This window comes from Notolabrus celidotus, chromosome 19 (assembly GCF_009762535.1).
Source record: "Notolabrus celidotus isolate fNotCel1 chromosome 19, fNotCel1.pri, whole genome shotgun sequence".
Lineage (NCBI taxonomy): Eukaryota > Metazoa > Chordata > Actinopteri > Labriformes > Labridae > Notolabrus > Notolabrus celidotus.
In genome coordinates, this window is record NC_048290.1 from 2431706 (window position 1) to 2445903 (window position 14198).

A 14198-nucleotide genomic window follows, 5' to 3' on the forward strand; every position below is an offset into this window, starting at 1 on the left:
TGGTGATAGGGGGACAGGAGGTTGGCATCTGATGATCTGATGCGAGATGGGGACTGGCGTTTGAGGAGGTCGGTCAGGTAAGAGGGGGCGAGGTTATTGAGGGCTTTGTAAGTGATGAGCAGGATCTTGAAGTGGATTCGGTGCTGAATGGGGAGCCATGATGATCTCATGTTCTTTGTTCATGCAAATAAATTAAAGAAAAAAGAAAAAGTAAAAATATATATGTATATATAAAGAGCTCCACCTCAACCAGGTTTATTTCTTTCAACATTTTATCTCTTATTTTTTGTCTATGAAGGACTTGTTGTGGATATTTGCAGCTGAAATGTAAAGTAAGGCTGTTTCTATGAGATAGGAGACTCCTCCAGAGTTGGATAAAAAAGCTTCTGCAGAGTTCTTCATGCAATCTGTCTGTTTGTGCTTTTTTTGATAGTCTTGATATCCAAGATTTTGATGTGCAGCTGTTGTTTAGTTGGGAATCCCTTGTAATCCCAGTATACACTCTTAAAAAATGAACATAATCAAGCCTGTGGGTTTGGGGCGGGATGGCAGGTGGGTCTCAAGATAAGATAAGATAAGATACTCATTTATTCATCCCACAACAGGGAAATTCATGGAGTTACAGCAGCAAATAAGAAGCTGTACAGTACAAGAATTTCAACAAGAATATATATAGGAAAGATATGTCCATCAGAGACGACAGCTTGGCAAAAACTCTCCCATCAGCCACCACCTCCACAGGGTCCAGGACTGAGCCGGCCCTCTTCACCAGCCCGTCCAGTCCAGCTCTCCCACAGCAGGTGAAATCCTTCCAAAATCCTTCCTCCTCCTTTCTTTTCTCTCATTTAATGTGAATTTTAAAGAGATTTGTTGCCACAGCTGTGATTTGTGACTGTATTGAAAAGATGAAAATCAAACATTGATATTTTTTGAGTTACCCTTTTTCCTCCACAGTGGAGAGGTTGTCGAGGTGTTTCTTGTATTTTTTAATGTATTTTTTGTGTAATTTTATGTAATTTTAATTGTTGTTTTTGTGTATTTTTATTAATTTGTATTCAAGTAAAATATTTTTTTCTGTGATTCATGCATTTACGTTACTTGGTGTCATTTTGTAACAGGCGTTTTTTTGTGTCACCTGGCGACAATTGTAATAAATTGGACACACACACCCACTTGGTGAGATGCTGAAGAAAGCCTAGTGCTGGAACATGTGCGTTTATTGATTAGAGATTATTAACATTAAAGTTTGTCAACTTAATTGCAAGTGCTGACATTTTTTAATTAACTATATAGTCCTTTGGTCCAACAGCAGTTTCAGGCGTTATAAATCACAATGCAAGAGTTGTTAATCTTGCTGCTGGTGGTCTTTGTAGGTCATAAAAAGCATCAGTATCAATTTCACTTCTTTAAATCAGACAAAAACTCCTCACAGTGAATCTATAATCAACATGTTGTTTATTGCATGTTACCAAAATACATGATTTCTTCAGAATCGACAGTCCTTTATAAATGCCACATTTAATGCTGATGAGGTCCAAAAGAAGAGCAGTTTGATTAAATCAAATTCATCCTTTAAAACCAGGGACTGACCGCCTCCTTCACAGTTTAGGGTCAAACACAAACAGAGACAGAGAAAACACAGTGATTGTTACAGTTTAAGAGCTGGATCCAGTTGGACTGGAGTCTTGATTGTTGTGTACGTGGAATGTGATCGGACTCAGAACAGCAGAGACTTTGGTTTCTCCCAGGGGAACTCCTCTCTGCCGAAGTGACCGTAGCAGGCTGTGGCCTGGTAGATGGGCCGCTTCAAACCCAGCTCCCTGTGAGAGAAGAACACGTTTCACTGTTTAGTTGAAGGAAAAATAAAGTGTTGGGAGCTTTGTTAGGGGATACATACTTGACGATGACTCCAGGCCTCAGGTCGAAGTTCTTCTGCACGATCTGCAGGAGCTCGTCTTCGTCCCTGTTCGACGTGCCGTAGTGGAACACAGAGATGGAGAGCGGGTGGCTCACACCGATGGCGTACGAGATCTGAGGAGTGAAACAGACGAGACTGACACTTCAAAAACTTTAAAAAACCTCCTGCTTCTGTTTTTATCTCTCTCAAAGCTTTCACATCAGACACTAAATAATAACCTGCTTTTAGAAAATGTCAGAAACAATCTCAAGACATCTTCTGAGTCATCTCACTTCTGTTCCTCTTTGGTCTTCATTTTTATCAGCAACAAGTTATGTTTTGAAATATTTCACAGTGATAACAAACAAAGGATGAGAGTGTGAATCTTTCAGAACAACTGCCTCTTTCAACTCAGATCATCACACCAAAACTTCCTGTCTGTCCGAACAGCGACGACAAAGAGGGGACAGGGCCTTCTCCATCTGTGCCCCAAAACTGTGGAATTCTCTTCCCCCCCTCCACCATCCAATTCTCCCCCTCAGTCGAGACTTTTAAAAGTCGTCTCAAAACGCACTTTAATTCATTAGCTCTTAACTGCCCCTAACCACACTGGTTCAGATACTCACTGCACTGTTGATTGTATTTCCTGTCATTGTCCTGTTTGTGTGATTTTTATTTTTCATTTTCTCTTTGTGTTCCTCATTTTCTGTTGAAAAGCACTTTGGATCAACTGTATTGTGTGTAAAGTGCTTTATAAATAAAGTTGATTTGATTTGATTTGATTCATTCAGCTGTTTCTATTTTCAATCCACACACAAAAACAGGCGGAGGAGTTCAAGTATCTCGGGGTCTTGTTCACGAGTGAGGGGAAAAGGGAGCGGGAGATTGACAGACGGATCGGGGCGGCGTCTGCGGTGATGCGGGCGCTGTACCGGTCTGTCGTGGTGAAGAGGGAGCTGGGCCAGAAGGCAAAGCTCTCAATTTACCGGTCAATCTACGTTCCGACCCTCACCTATGATCACGAGTTGTGGGTTGTGACCGAAAGAACAAGATCACGAATACAAGCGGCCGAAATGAGCTTTCTCCGCAGGGTGGCTGGGCTCAGCCTTAAAGATAGGGTCAGGAGCTCAGACATCCAGGAGAGGCTCAAAGTAGAGCCGCTGCTCCTCTGGATCGAGAGGAGCCAGATGAGGTGGTTCAGGCATCGGGTTAGGATGCCTCCCGGACGTCTCTCTGGGGAGGGGTTTCGGGCATGTCCGACTGGGAGGAGGCCACGGGGAAGGCCCAGGACACGCTGGCGAGACTATGTCTCTCAGCTGGTCTTGGAGCGCCTCGGTATCCTCCCAGAAAAGCTGGTGGAAGAGGCCAGGGAGAGGAGTGTCTGGGCTTCCCTGCTGAGGCTCCCGGATAAGCGGAAGAAGATGAATGGATGGATGGACGGACACAAAAACACCAAAAACAGAGGAATAAAACTCAAATATCACAAAAACAAGTTGTGCTTTGCTGAGGAGAACACTTTGTTGTGATGAATGACGGATACATTAATAAAGTGCATTAAAAACAAACCGGGAATGAGGTGAAGTTTACACTTTTTTCAAGGCAGTAAGTGAACACATCACATCACGTCCAGACCGTATGTGGAGCTTTTCATTCAGAGTCTCCAGTTCTTACTAAACAAGATCTAAGGAGGTGCTGTGTTTCAACTAATGTGTCCCAAAACTTTGACTCCTCATCCATAAATGTGTCCTGCTGAACGATATCCAGTCAGTGGCGCCGTATAGAGGGGGAAAAGTTAGGATGATTCTAAGGGCCCATGACTGACAGGGGGGCCTGAAAATAATAATTGGAAAAAATAATAAAATCATTATCCATCCATCCATCCATTATCTTGACCGCTTATCCCGTTAGGGGTCACGGGGGCTGGAGCCTATCCCAGCTGGCTTCGGGCGGAAAGCAGGGTACACCCTGGACAGGTCGCCAACCTATCACAGGGCTAACACAGAGAGACAGACAACCATTCATGCACACACTCACACCTACGGGCAATTTAGAGTGATCAATCAACCTGAGCATGTTTTTGGATTGTGGGAGGAAGCAGGAGAACCCGGAGAGAACCCACACATGCACGGGGAGAACATGCAAATTCCATACAGAAAGGCACCCGCCCGGCCGGGGATTCGAACCAGGAACCTTCTAGCTGTGAGGCAACAGCACTACCCACTGCACCACCGTGCAGAATAAGGTAACTAAAACAACAGTCCTGTTGTCTTCATAAAACGTATATCAGAGATCTCTACTTTATTTGTGCAAATTCATATTAACCCCCCCCCTGTGCACAGTGCAGAGTGCGCTAAAGGCAGCTAATATGTCTGGAAAGACAAAGTCTGGGTCCCAGAAAAGGACGACAGTATGTCACCCAGTTTTCCTCCAGGAATGATTGGTCTAGTCTTTGAGTGGTTAAAATCAACCTGTTTGCTGGTTTGAAGTCCACAATGAGATGATATTTTTTCATGGGGCCCAAAATCCCTGGCGGCGCCCCTGTCCACAGTGATGTTTAAATGTCTTCCTCCTCACCTGAACGAGCGCTCTCCTGCAGAGTCCGGCTTTGACCAAAGACTTGGCGACCCAGCGTGCAGCGTACGCCCCGGATCGATCCACCTTGGAGTAATCCTTCCCGGAGAACGCTCCTCCTCCGTGTCCGCCCCACCCTCCGTACGTGTCCACGATGATCTTACGCCCTGTGAGTCCTGCGTCACCCTGGTGGACAAATCAAGGAACCAGTGAGCTTCTGCTTAACCACACACATTCAGACCATTCCACTTCTCTTTAAGGTTTCGTCTTCACTCACCTGTGGACCCCCAATGAGGAACTTCCCACTGGGTAGGAGGTGGTAGATGGTCTTGTCGTCCAGGTACTTTGCAGGAATGACGACCTTCACCACCTTCTCCATCAGGTGGTGTCTGATGTCCTGAAGGCTGATGTCCGGAGCGTGTTGCACAGAGATGACCACGGTGTGAACCCGCAGAGGCTCCATGGCGCCCTTGTTGTCTTTGTACTCGACTGTGACCTGCAGGGAAGAGAGCGGAGAGCGTCAGATGAGCTCTGAGGGAAACATGAAGAGAGTCTCGTCTTCCTTAGGGGGCTCACCTGGGATTTGCAGTCTGGGAGTATCCACGGACACTCTCCGGTTTTGGACAGCTCCTTCATCCGGTGGTTGAGTTTGTGAGCCAGGAGGATGGTTAAGGGCATGCACTCCTCTGTCTCATCAGTGGCGTAACCGAACATCAAACCCTACAGAGACAGAGACGTTCAAATTATAACCTTGGAACGGTTTTATAAATATTCACATGGTGTCTCAACGTCAGACAAATGACTCAAACACTGTGACGTAGAGTCAGGTACTTCATGATTCTTCAAACCAGATCTTTTCAGTCCAGTTCCTTCGTTCCTTTCTTTAAAGGTGACATATCACGCTTTTGTCATCAACATATATTGGTCTAAGAGGTCCCCAAAACATGTCTTTAAAGTTTATGCTCATAAAAACACTTTGAAATCAGATTTTGGTCTGCCTGAAAAACCCTCTTCTTCAGTCCTCCTCAGAACAGTCTGTTTTCTCTCTGACCACGCCCCCTCAGGAAGTGGATGTGCATCGGCTCTCCAGCACGTTGATCTAATGTTTACATCATTACCCATTTTTACCCATCTTATGTAAAGCGACTTTGAGTATTGAGAAATTCTATGAATTATTATTATTTATTGCCGTCTTGCAGAATTCCCTGTGCTTTGGCTTTATACAAGTAGTCCATATGAAGCTTTATTGAGACGTTTCTGGATTGACTTAAATTTTGTTTGTGCGCTTGAAAGAAACTGCCAAAGTACAGATGATTCAGAATGTGATTCATTTCTGTTCTATAAATAACACATTTTAAGATGGAAGCTTGGGGCCATAAATAAATGGACCTTGGGCCGCGATTGGTCCCCGGGCCGTACTTTGGACATGCCTGGTCTAGGTGTTTAAGGGTTAAATGTAATGTCAGCTAATATCCTCTGTGTGTTTTTAGTTATTGGCAATGTAAGCAAGATAATTATCTAAAACAGGAAGTAAACATTGTAAACGTTATTCTATAAAGCAGACACAACAATCACTGTATGTGACCGTGTCCTGTTTGAACAATGGTTCCTTATCAAGTCGTCTTTACGACCGTCCTTTCGCCCCGATAAAGAAAACATATCGTAATCCTTTGATGTGGATTTTGATGGAGCTCGACATCTAAGGTCAAAATACTGAACCTGGTCTCCTGCACCGATGTCCTCCTGAAGCCGGCCTTCAAACACACAGTCTGAGATCTCCTCACACTGAGGCTCCAGAGCCAGCAGCACGTTGCACGTCTTATAGTCGAAGCCTGCGGATCAAAAGTGAAGTTTAATCACTGCGTTCACTTTAAACTACTGGAGGAGGAGGAGGAGGAGGAGGAGGAGGAGGAGAAGAAGAAGAAGAAGACGAAGAAGAAGAAGACAAAGAAGAAGAAGAAGAAAGAAGAAGAAGAAGAAGAACAACAACAACAACAACACCAACAAGTAGAACAACAAGAAGAAGAACAAGAAGAAGAAGAAGAAAGAAGAAGAAGAAGAAGAACAACAACAACAACACCAACAAGTAGAACAACAAGAACAAGAACAAGAACAAGAAGAAGAAGAAGAAGAAGAAAGAAGAACAAGAAGAAGAAAGAAGAACAAGAAGAAGAAAGAAGAACAAGAAGAAGAAAGAAGAACAAGAACAAGAAAAAGAACAAGAACAAGAAGAAAGAAGAAGAAGAAGAAGAAGAAAGAAGAACAAGAAGAAGAAAGAAGAACAAGAACAAGAACAAGAACAAGAAGAACAAGAACAAGAAGAAGAAAGAAGAAGAAGAACAACAACACCACCAACAAGTAGAACAACAAGAACAAGAAGAAGAACAAGAAGAAGAACAAGAAGAAGAAAGAAGAACAAGAACAAGAACAAGAACAAGAAGAAGAAGAAGAAAGAAGAACAAGAAGAAGAACAAGAAGAAGAAGAAGAAAGAAGAACAAGAACAAGAAGAAGAAGAAGAAGAAGAAGAAGAAGAAAGAAGAAGAAGAACAACAACAACACCACCAACAAGTAGAACAACAAGAACAAGAACAAGAAGAACAAGAACAAGAACAAGAAGCTTGCACACTGCACCTTTTGCAGAGCTGTCATAGCCGATCGCCTTGATGGTGTTTCTGACCACTGCCTGGAGATCCACGATGGCCTTAGAGGTCACCTCGCCCACCAGTAAGATCATGCCGGTCTTCGCCACACATTCTGCAAAACAGAGCATTCTCATATTACTAAATCAATAAAAATACAATGTTTAACAATAATTTCATGGACTGAATCAAATAATCATACTTTTTTATAACTCTTGTCTACTTTTTCATGACATCTAAACATGGAAATATGGAAAACATACTCATGAAAGTCTCAAGAAGAGAGCAGGAGGGAAACCATGTATGAAAAGGATCAGATTTATTAAAAGCTGAATTGTTTCAGGGGATGTGTGACTCAGTCAATGAGCGACCAGTGAGCCAGTGATGCTGAGCTGAACTTTGATTTCAAGGTTTATTTAATCTCATGTTATCAATGAACCTTTGAAGTAAGATCAAACTTATCTCACACAAACACTTGATAAATGATAAATACTAATATAACTCAGACCGCGGTGAGATGACAGAATTAAAACTGATAGCTGAAAGTCAATCTAATATCAGGCGTTTCAGAAGCTCAGAACTTGTTGTTGCTTTCCCTCATGTCATGTTTCCTCTGGATGAAAGCTTAGCTGGCAGGTGGCAATATGAAGACTTGATACTCACCACACGCCACTTTAGAGTCCGGGTCTTGGCTCAGGTACGCATCAAGAACAGCATCACTGATCTGATCACACATTTTATCTGTGAACAGAGAAACAGAAACACTGAAGGAGGAAGAGGAACACAGATGAAGACACCAATGTTTTTCTATGGAGGCCGTCTCTGAACCTGCAGACCCCATGTGTTTAAATGACAACATATGATAACATGCACTCTTTGGTAGGTGTGTAACATATCAACACAGCTCACACTAGAATCCCCTTTAAGGGGAAGGAAGGTAGTAAGAGCCATCTTCAAAATCCTCAACCGAGCCTTTAAACTCTGGAATATAAAGGCGCTGTTGGGTAGCGGTGTAAACATGACCCCCTCATGACTCCCAGACTTCACTGTTTGCAGCATGTCCCCCCCCCCCCCTTTTTGCTCCCCGTATTTCCTCTCTCTCTCTTTGCATAGTCCGGTGCAAATGCATAGACTTTTTGGACCCCTGCATACAACACTGGTCCACGGCACACTAGCGTCCCACGGCACACTAGCGTCCCACGGCACACTAGCGTCCCACGGCACACTAGCGTTCCACGGCACACTAGCGTTCCACGGCACACTAGAGTCCCACGGCACACTAGCGCTCCACCGCACACTAGCGTTCCACGGCACACTAGCGTCCCACGGCACACTAGCGTCCCACGGCACACTAGCGTCCCACGGCACACTAGCGTTCCACCGCACACTAGCGTCCCACGGCACACTAGTGCCCCACGGCACACTAGCGTTCCACGGCACAACACTAGTGTTCCACAGCACACTAGTGTTCCACGGCACAACACTAGTGTTCCACGGCACAACACTAGTGTTCCACGGCACAACACTAGTGTTCCACGGCACACTAGCGCTCCACGGCACAACACTAGTGTTCCACGGCACAACACTAGTGTCCCACGGCACAACACTAGTGTCCCACGGCACACTAGTGTTCCACGGCACAACACTAGTGTTCCACGGCACAACACTAGTGTTCCACGGCACACTAGCGTCCCACGGCACAACACTAGTGTTCCACGGCACAACACTAGTGTTCCACAGCACACTAGTGTTCCACGGCACAACACTAGTGTTCCACGGCACACTAGCGTTCCACGGCACACTAGCGTTCCACGGCACAACACTAGTGTTCCACGGCACACTAGCGCTCCACGGCACAACACTAGTGTTCCACGGCACAACACTAGTGTTCCACGGCACAACACTAGTGTTCCACGGCACACTAGCGTCCCACGGCACACTAGCGTTCCACGGTACACTAGCGTTCCACGGCACACTAGCGTTCCACGGCACACTAGCGTTCCACGGTACACTAGCGTCCCACGGCACACTAGCGTCCCACGGCACACTAGCGTCCCACGGCACACTAGCGTCCCACGGCACACTAGCGTTCCAACGGTACACTAGCGTCCCACGGCACACTAGCGTCCCACGGCACACTAGCGTCCCACGGCACACTAGCGTCCCACGGCACACTAGCGTCCCACGGCACACTAGCGTCCCACGGCACACTAGCGTCCCACGGCACACCAGCGTCCCACGGCACACTAGCGTCCCACGGCACAGTGGTTGAAAATCCCTGGCTTAAAGAATATAATATTCAGCCCACTATGAAACTCATCATGGTGAAAAATACAACAGCTGTTTTTGTAGAAAGATAGTTCATTAAATTTGAACATTTACAGAATGTATTTTTACTTTTTTGCACTAAAACGAAGGGAAACATTTAGAGTTGTTGTTATTTATAAGTTATTATGTTATCACTTTACTGGTCCGGCCCACTTCAGATCAACCTGAACTGCATGTGGCCCCTGAACTGAACTGAGTTTGACGCCCCTGTAATGTAGAGTGAAGCACATGAATGTTTATCACTGTTTGCACTGTTGCAAAGCTTTAGACTTTAAATACCTGACCCAGATTTAAATCATAAAGTGTCTTAATGTGAAAAACAAGTTAATCTGTTTCTGCAAACATCAGTAAAAACTTCCTCTGTGTGTTTCCTCCACTAACACTCACCCAGTCTGACCCTGTGTGAGTGTGAGTAGAAAAAACGGTAGCTTAAACTTTCTTTACACCTGTTTTTATTAAAGCTTCAGGTCCTTTAATGTCCCAGCAGGTCCAGACCTGAGACAGTCTGTGATCCGGACCCTGTTCAGACATGTCCTGGACTTGTTCGTGAAGTACTCTGGAGGTAAAACCGTTAAGTGGAGTTAAATGGAGTTACCGGAGTGTCCCTGTCCAACAGACTCCGACGTGAACAGGAAGGTCTTCCCGCTGCTGGTTCCGGTGTTCATCCTCAGGTCTGCCGGTGATTTAAAGATGAAGTAAAGTGTGTTTAAATCAGAGGATGGTGTCTCTGTGAGCTCTCCGTGTGAATTAACTGATATCAGAGTGTGTATGAAGCAATAATTAACTCTGTGTGTTCATTAACTCTGTGTGCTCCAGGCTCAGAGGCTCGCGCCGGGGCTGAGCTCCATTCACAGCACGCGGAGGATTTAACGGAAATACACCTAAAGGAGTCTGATGTAACTTTACATCAGCAGACTGAAGGGACACATGCTGATTAAATTACAGCCTCAAGGACTCTCCCTCCTCGGCCCTGCTCTCTGGTGTTGTGTCTGTGGGGGAAAGGAGGAATGTTTACATGTGAGAGTTTTTCAGGCAGCAGCCGGGGCAGCCTCAAGATGGCGCTGTTATGACGTAACACGCAGGGGGGAACTTTCACAACATGTGGACGCAGGAAGGAGTCTGCTTATTAAGTTATGTAATCAATATGAAGTCCAGGATTAAGACACTCAGTGAAGTTATCTTACATTTACACAAGTGCTGCTTCATAGTTTGTGATACTTTTATTCAACTTGAATATTTATATTCCATTAAGATGTTTATATATCTTTAAAACTTAAACCCCAAAACATCATAGAGACAAATATTACTTAGGTTGCTCTTTTTTATAAGAGTCTTTTATGAGTAGATTACAAGCCATTGTTATACATTAATAAAAAACAATAAATCAAAATAATGCAACATTTTAAAATGTCTCTAAAATGTGTTATGCATTTTTATTTACTAAGGTTTTTTATTCCTGCAGTGGTCAGACTCTATAACCAATTATATATATATGTGTGTGTGTGTGTGTGTGTGTGTAAGATATGCTTATTTTTTACCTCTTTAATTTTAATTTTAATTGCTAATAACTTTTTAATAATTGTTAATTTATAGTCTCTTGTTTGCTTTATATATTTCTTTTGCACTGTCTACTCTGTTACTGTGACACTTGAATTCCCCGTTGTGGGACGAGTAAAGGACTATCTTATGTTATCCTAAAACTTATACCCCAAAACATCATAGAGACAGATATTACTCAGGCTGCTCTTTTATTTTTATTTTTTTAAGGATCTTTTATGAGTAAATTACAAGCCATTGTTATACATTAATAAAAAATAATAAATCAAAATAATGCAACATTTTAAAATGTCTCTAAAATGTGTTATGCTTTTTTATTTACTAAGGTTTTTTATTCCTGCAGTGGTCAGACTCTATAACCAATCATATATATATATATGTGTGTGTGTGTGTGTGTGTGTGTAAAATATGCTTATTTTTTACCTCTTTAATTTTGATTTTAATTGCTAATACCTTTTTAATAATTGTTAATTTATAGGCTCTTGTTTGCTTTATATATTTCTTTTGCACTGTCTACTCTGTTACTGTGACACTTGAATTGCCCCGTTGTGGGAAGAGTAAAGGACTATCTTATCTTATCTTATCCTAAAACTTATACCCCAAAACATCATAGAGACAGATATTACTTTAGGCTGCTCCTTTATTTTTATTTTTTTAAGGATCTTTTATGAGTAAATTACAAGCCATTGTTATACATTAATAAAAAATAATAAATCAAAATAATGCAACATTTTAAAATGTCTCTAAAATGTGTTATGCATTTTTATTTACTAAGGTTTTTTATTCCTGCAGTGGACAGACTCTATAACCAATTATATATATATATATGTGTGTGTGTGTGTGTGTGTGTGTGTGTGTGTAAGATATGCTTATTTTTTTACCTCTTTAATTTTGATTTTAATTGCTAATACCTTTTTAATAATTGTTAATTTATGGGCTCTTGTTTGCTTTATATATTTATTTTGCACTTTGTCTACTCTGTTACTGTGACACTTGAATTGCCCCGTTGTGGGACGAGTAAAGGGCTTTTAAGGATATTTTACTAGTAGATTTCAAGCCATTATTATACATGAATAAAAACTGAATAAATGTAAATAATGCAACTTATCAAAATGCTTCTAAAATGTGTTTATTATTTAGATATATTAATTTTTTTAACGTTATATTATTGGATTTTTTTGGCTTTTTTATTGATAGGACAGCTGAAGAGAGACAGGAAGCATGGAAGCGATGAGGACTATAGCCTCTGTATGTTAGCTGCTTAGACTGCTAGGCCACCAGTGCCCCATGTTATGCATTATTTATAACTGTCTATAACGGTCTGTCCCGGACGTGCATTTTTCCCGAGGTCTGCGCTTAGGGGGACGAAGGCTGCCACCGCGAGGAGGCGACCTGCGACTGCCCCAGCCGCGGTAGGAGACGCTCCTTCCGATTCATGGCAAAGCGACCCTCAGACAGGCGTCTGATGTTTCGAAAATAACAACAGATACTATAATTATTTTTATTTTGAGTTAACTTTTTATGTTTTACGCCAAAAAATCTTATTTTCTTTCACTTTGCCTTTAATTTTTAAGATTTTAAATTTAGTAGTCTTCATTAAAGCTCCTGTGAGGAACTTTAAAATGTGTCAGTTTTGTTGTCATATCTAAATTAAGCAGCCAATTTTTGTCCTGTAAATGTTGAAGTATTAATTAAATGTCATCAGCTTTCTTTTAGCTTTCAAATGAATCAGTAACAAAGAATCTCTGCAGTGAAAAATGTAGATAAAAGGCTGTTTTGGTAGCATGCTGTTATCCCTTCCTCCGACACCTACCCCTCTGCAGGAGAACAAATCAGGGAAGATAATAACAACACAGTAATCATCTGCTTCGTCACTAATGTTGTAGTTAAAGAAATAACTTTATGATCTTTACACTTTTTAATATCATCTAAAAAAATCCTCACAGGAGCTTTAATCATGTAACTGTGTTTTCTTCTACTTTTAAAACTCCTGCAACCATCGCAGAGACGACAGTTAGTGTTGTTCCACCCATCGTAATCTCTACTTCCCTTTATGGAGTGATGATGCATGCTATCACACGCACACACACACACACACACACACACACACACACACACACTCACACTGATAAATTGTGTTGCAATGCAGATGTAGCTGATTCTTGCAATACGTTTTGTAACATAACTCTGCAGGCGCACAGTGAGCAGATCACAGGTGTAACATTTAAAGTGTTCCCAATCTCACGTTACCTTGTGAGCATGCTAATAAATGCTAAACACTATCAACAGTAAAGCCATGTGATTGGCTCTGTATGTTTTTAAACCAAGTACTAGGAAAGACAGAGCTGTGGTGGAACTTAAAGCTCCTGTGAGGAGTTTTTATCTTGTTATGAAACTGACTGAAATTGACCTTTAAGCATCTTTATGAATTATGAAAGTAAGTAAGATGATCAACAACAAGATTTAAACTCTCCAATTGTAACTTTTTCTATCTGTAACCACTGCAAGGGGGGTAGGTGTCACGCCATATTACTGACAGCATGCTGGGGAAAGCCTCTTTTCCCTTTTTTTCCATAGTGAGTGATACATTTGATCATTTAAAGAAAGCAGGATGGGAGTTTTAGAGGAAGATCAGTAAAGAAATAAGAGGTATCACTTTGTCCACAGGGGGCGCCACAATCAACACAAACACAGGAGCTTTAATGTTGAAGAAATGGTTAACCAAAGTTGTAAAACTTCATACTGAATGCAACATAAATGCTTGCAGCAGATCTTATTTTACTGTCGGGAAGTGTCCCTTCAAAATAAGAGCCTATAAAATATGTAGATATTGGTGTATTTTATCTGGAAGTGAGATTTTCTTTTCTGGTGACACTTAAGGGATCAGATATGGGATCAGGAAGTGAAGACAACATATTGGGATCATAAATACCTTTGACATGACTGTATGGAAATATATTCATTATGCAAACGTAGGGATATCTTTTTGTGCCTCATGGGATTCATCAGGTTTCATCCTCTGGGGAACACAACTGTCATAACAGAACTTAAAGACAATCTATCCATTCATTATTGGGATATTTCAAACTGTGGACCTGTACGTCAATGTGTCACTAGAGGGGAACCAATGCAACACAATATAGGGTCTATCCTCAGGGGAGTCCAAATGTTCAACAAGTCTCTCAGCTCATTTAACCAGCAGCTC

General features: G+C 42.3%; 1 protein-coding gene across 1 annotated transcript; it reads right to left on the minus strand.

Annotated features, from left to right (window-relative positions):
- Positions 1-1436: 1436 nt before the first annotated feature.
- mat2al (methionine adenosyltransferase II, alpha-like) lies at positions 1437-10460 on the minus strand. Its single transcript, XM_034709430.1, has 9 exons — positions 10032-10460; positions 7772-7849; positions 7101-7223; positions 6188-6300; positions 5045-5188; positions 4746-4964; positions 4472-4654; positions 1898-2031; positions 1437-1820 (listed from the first exon to the last, which is right to left on the minus strand). Exons 1-9 carry the CDS (start codon positions 10099-10101, stop codon positions 1718-1720), a joined length of 1167 nt encoding a protein of 388 aa, XP_034565321.1. The 5' UTR covers positions 10102-10460; the 3' UTR covers positions 1437-1717.
- Positions 10461-14198: the final 3738 nt, after the last annotated feature.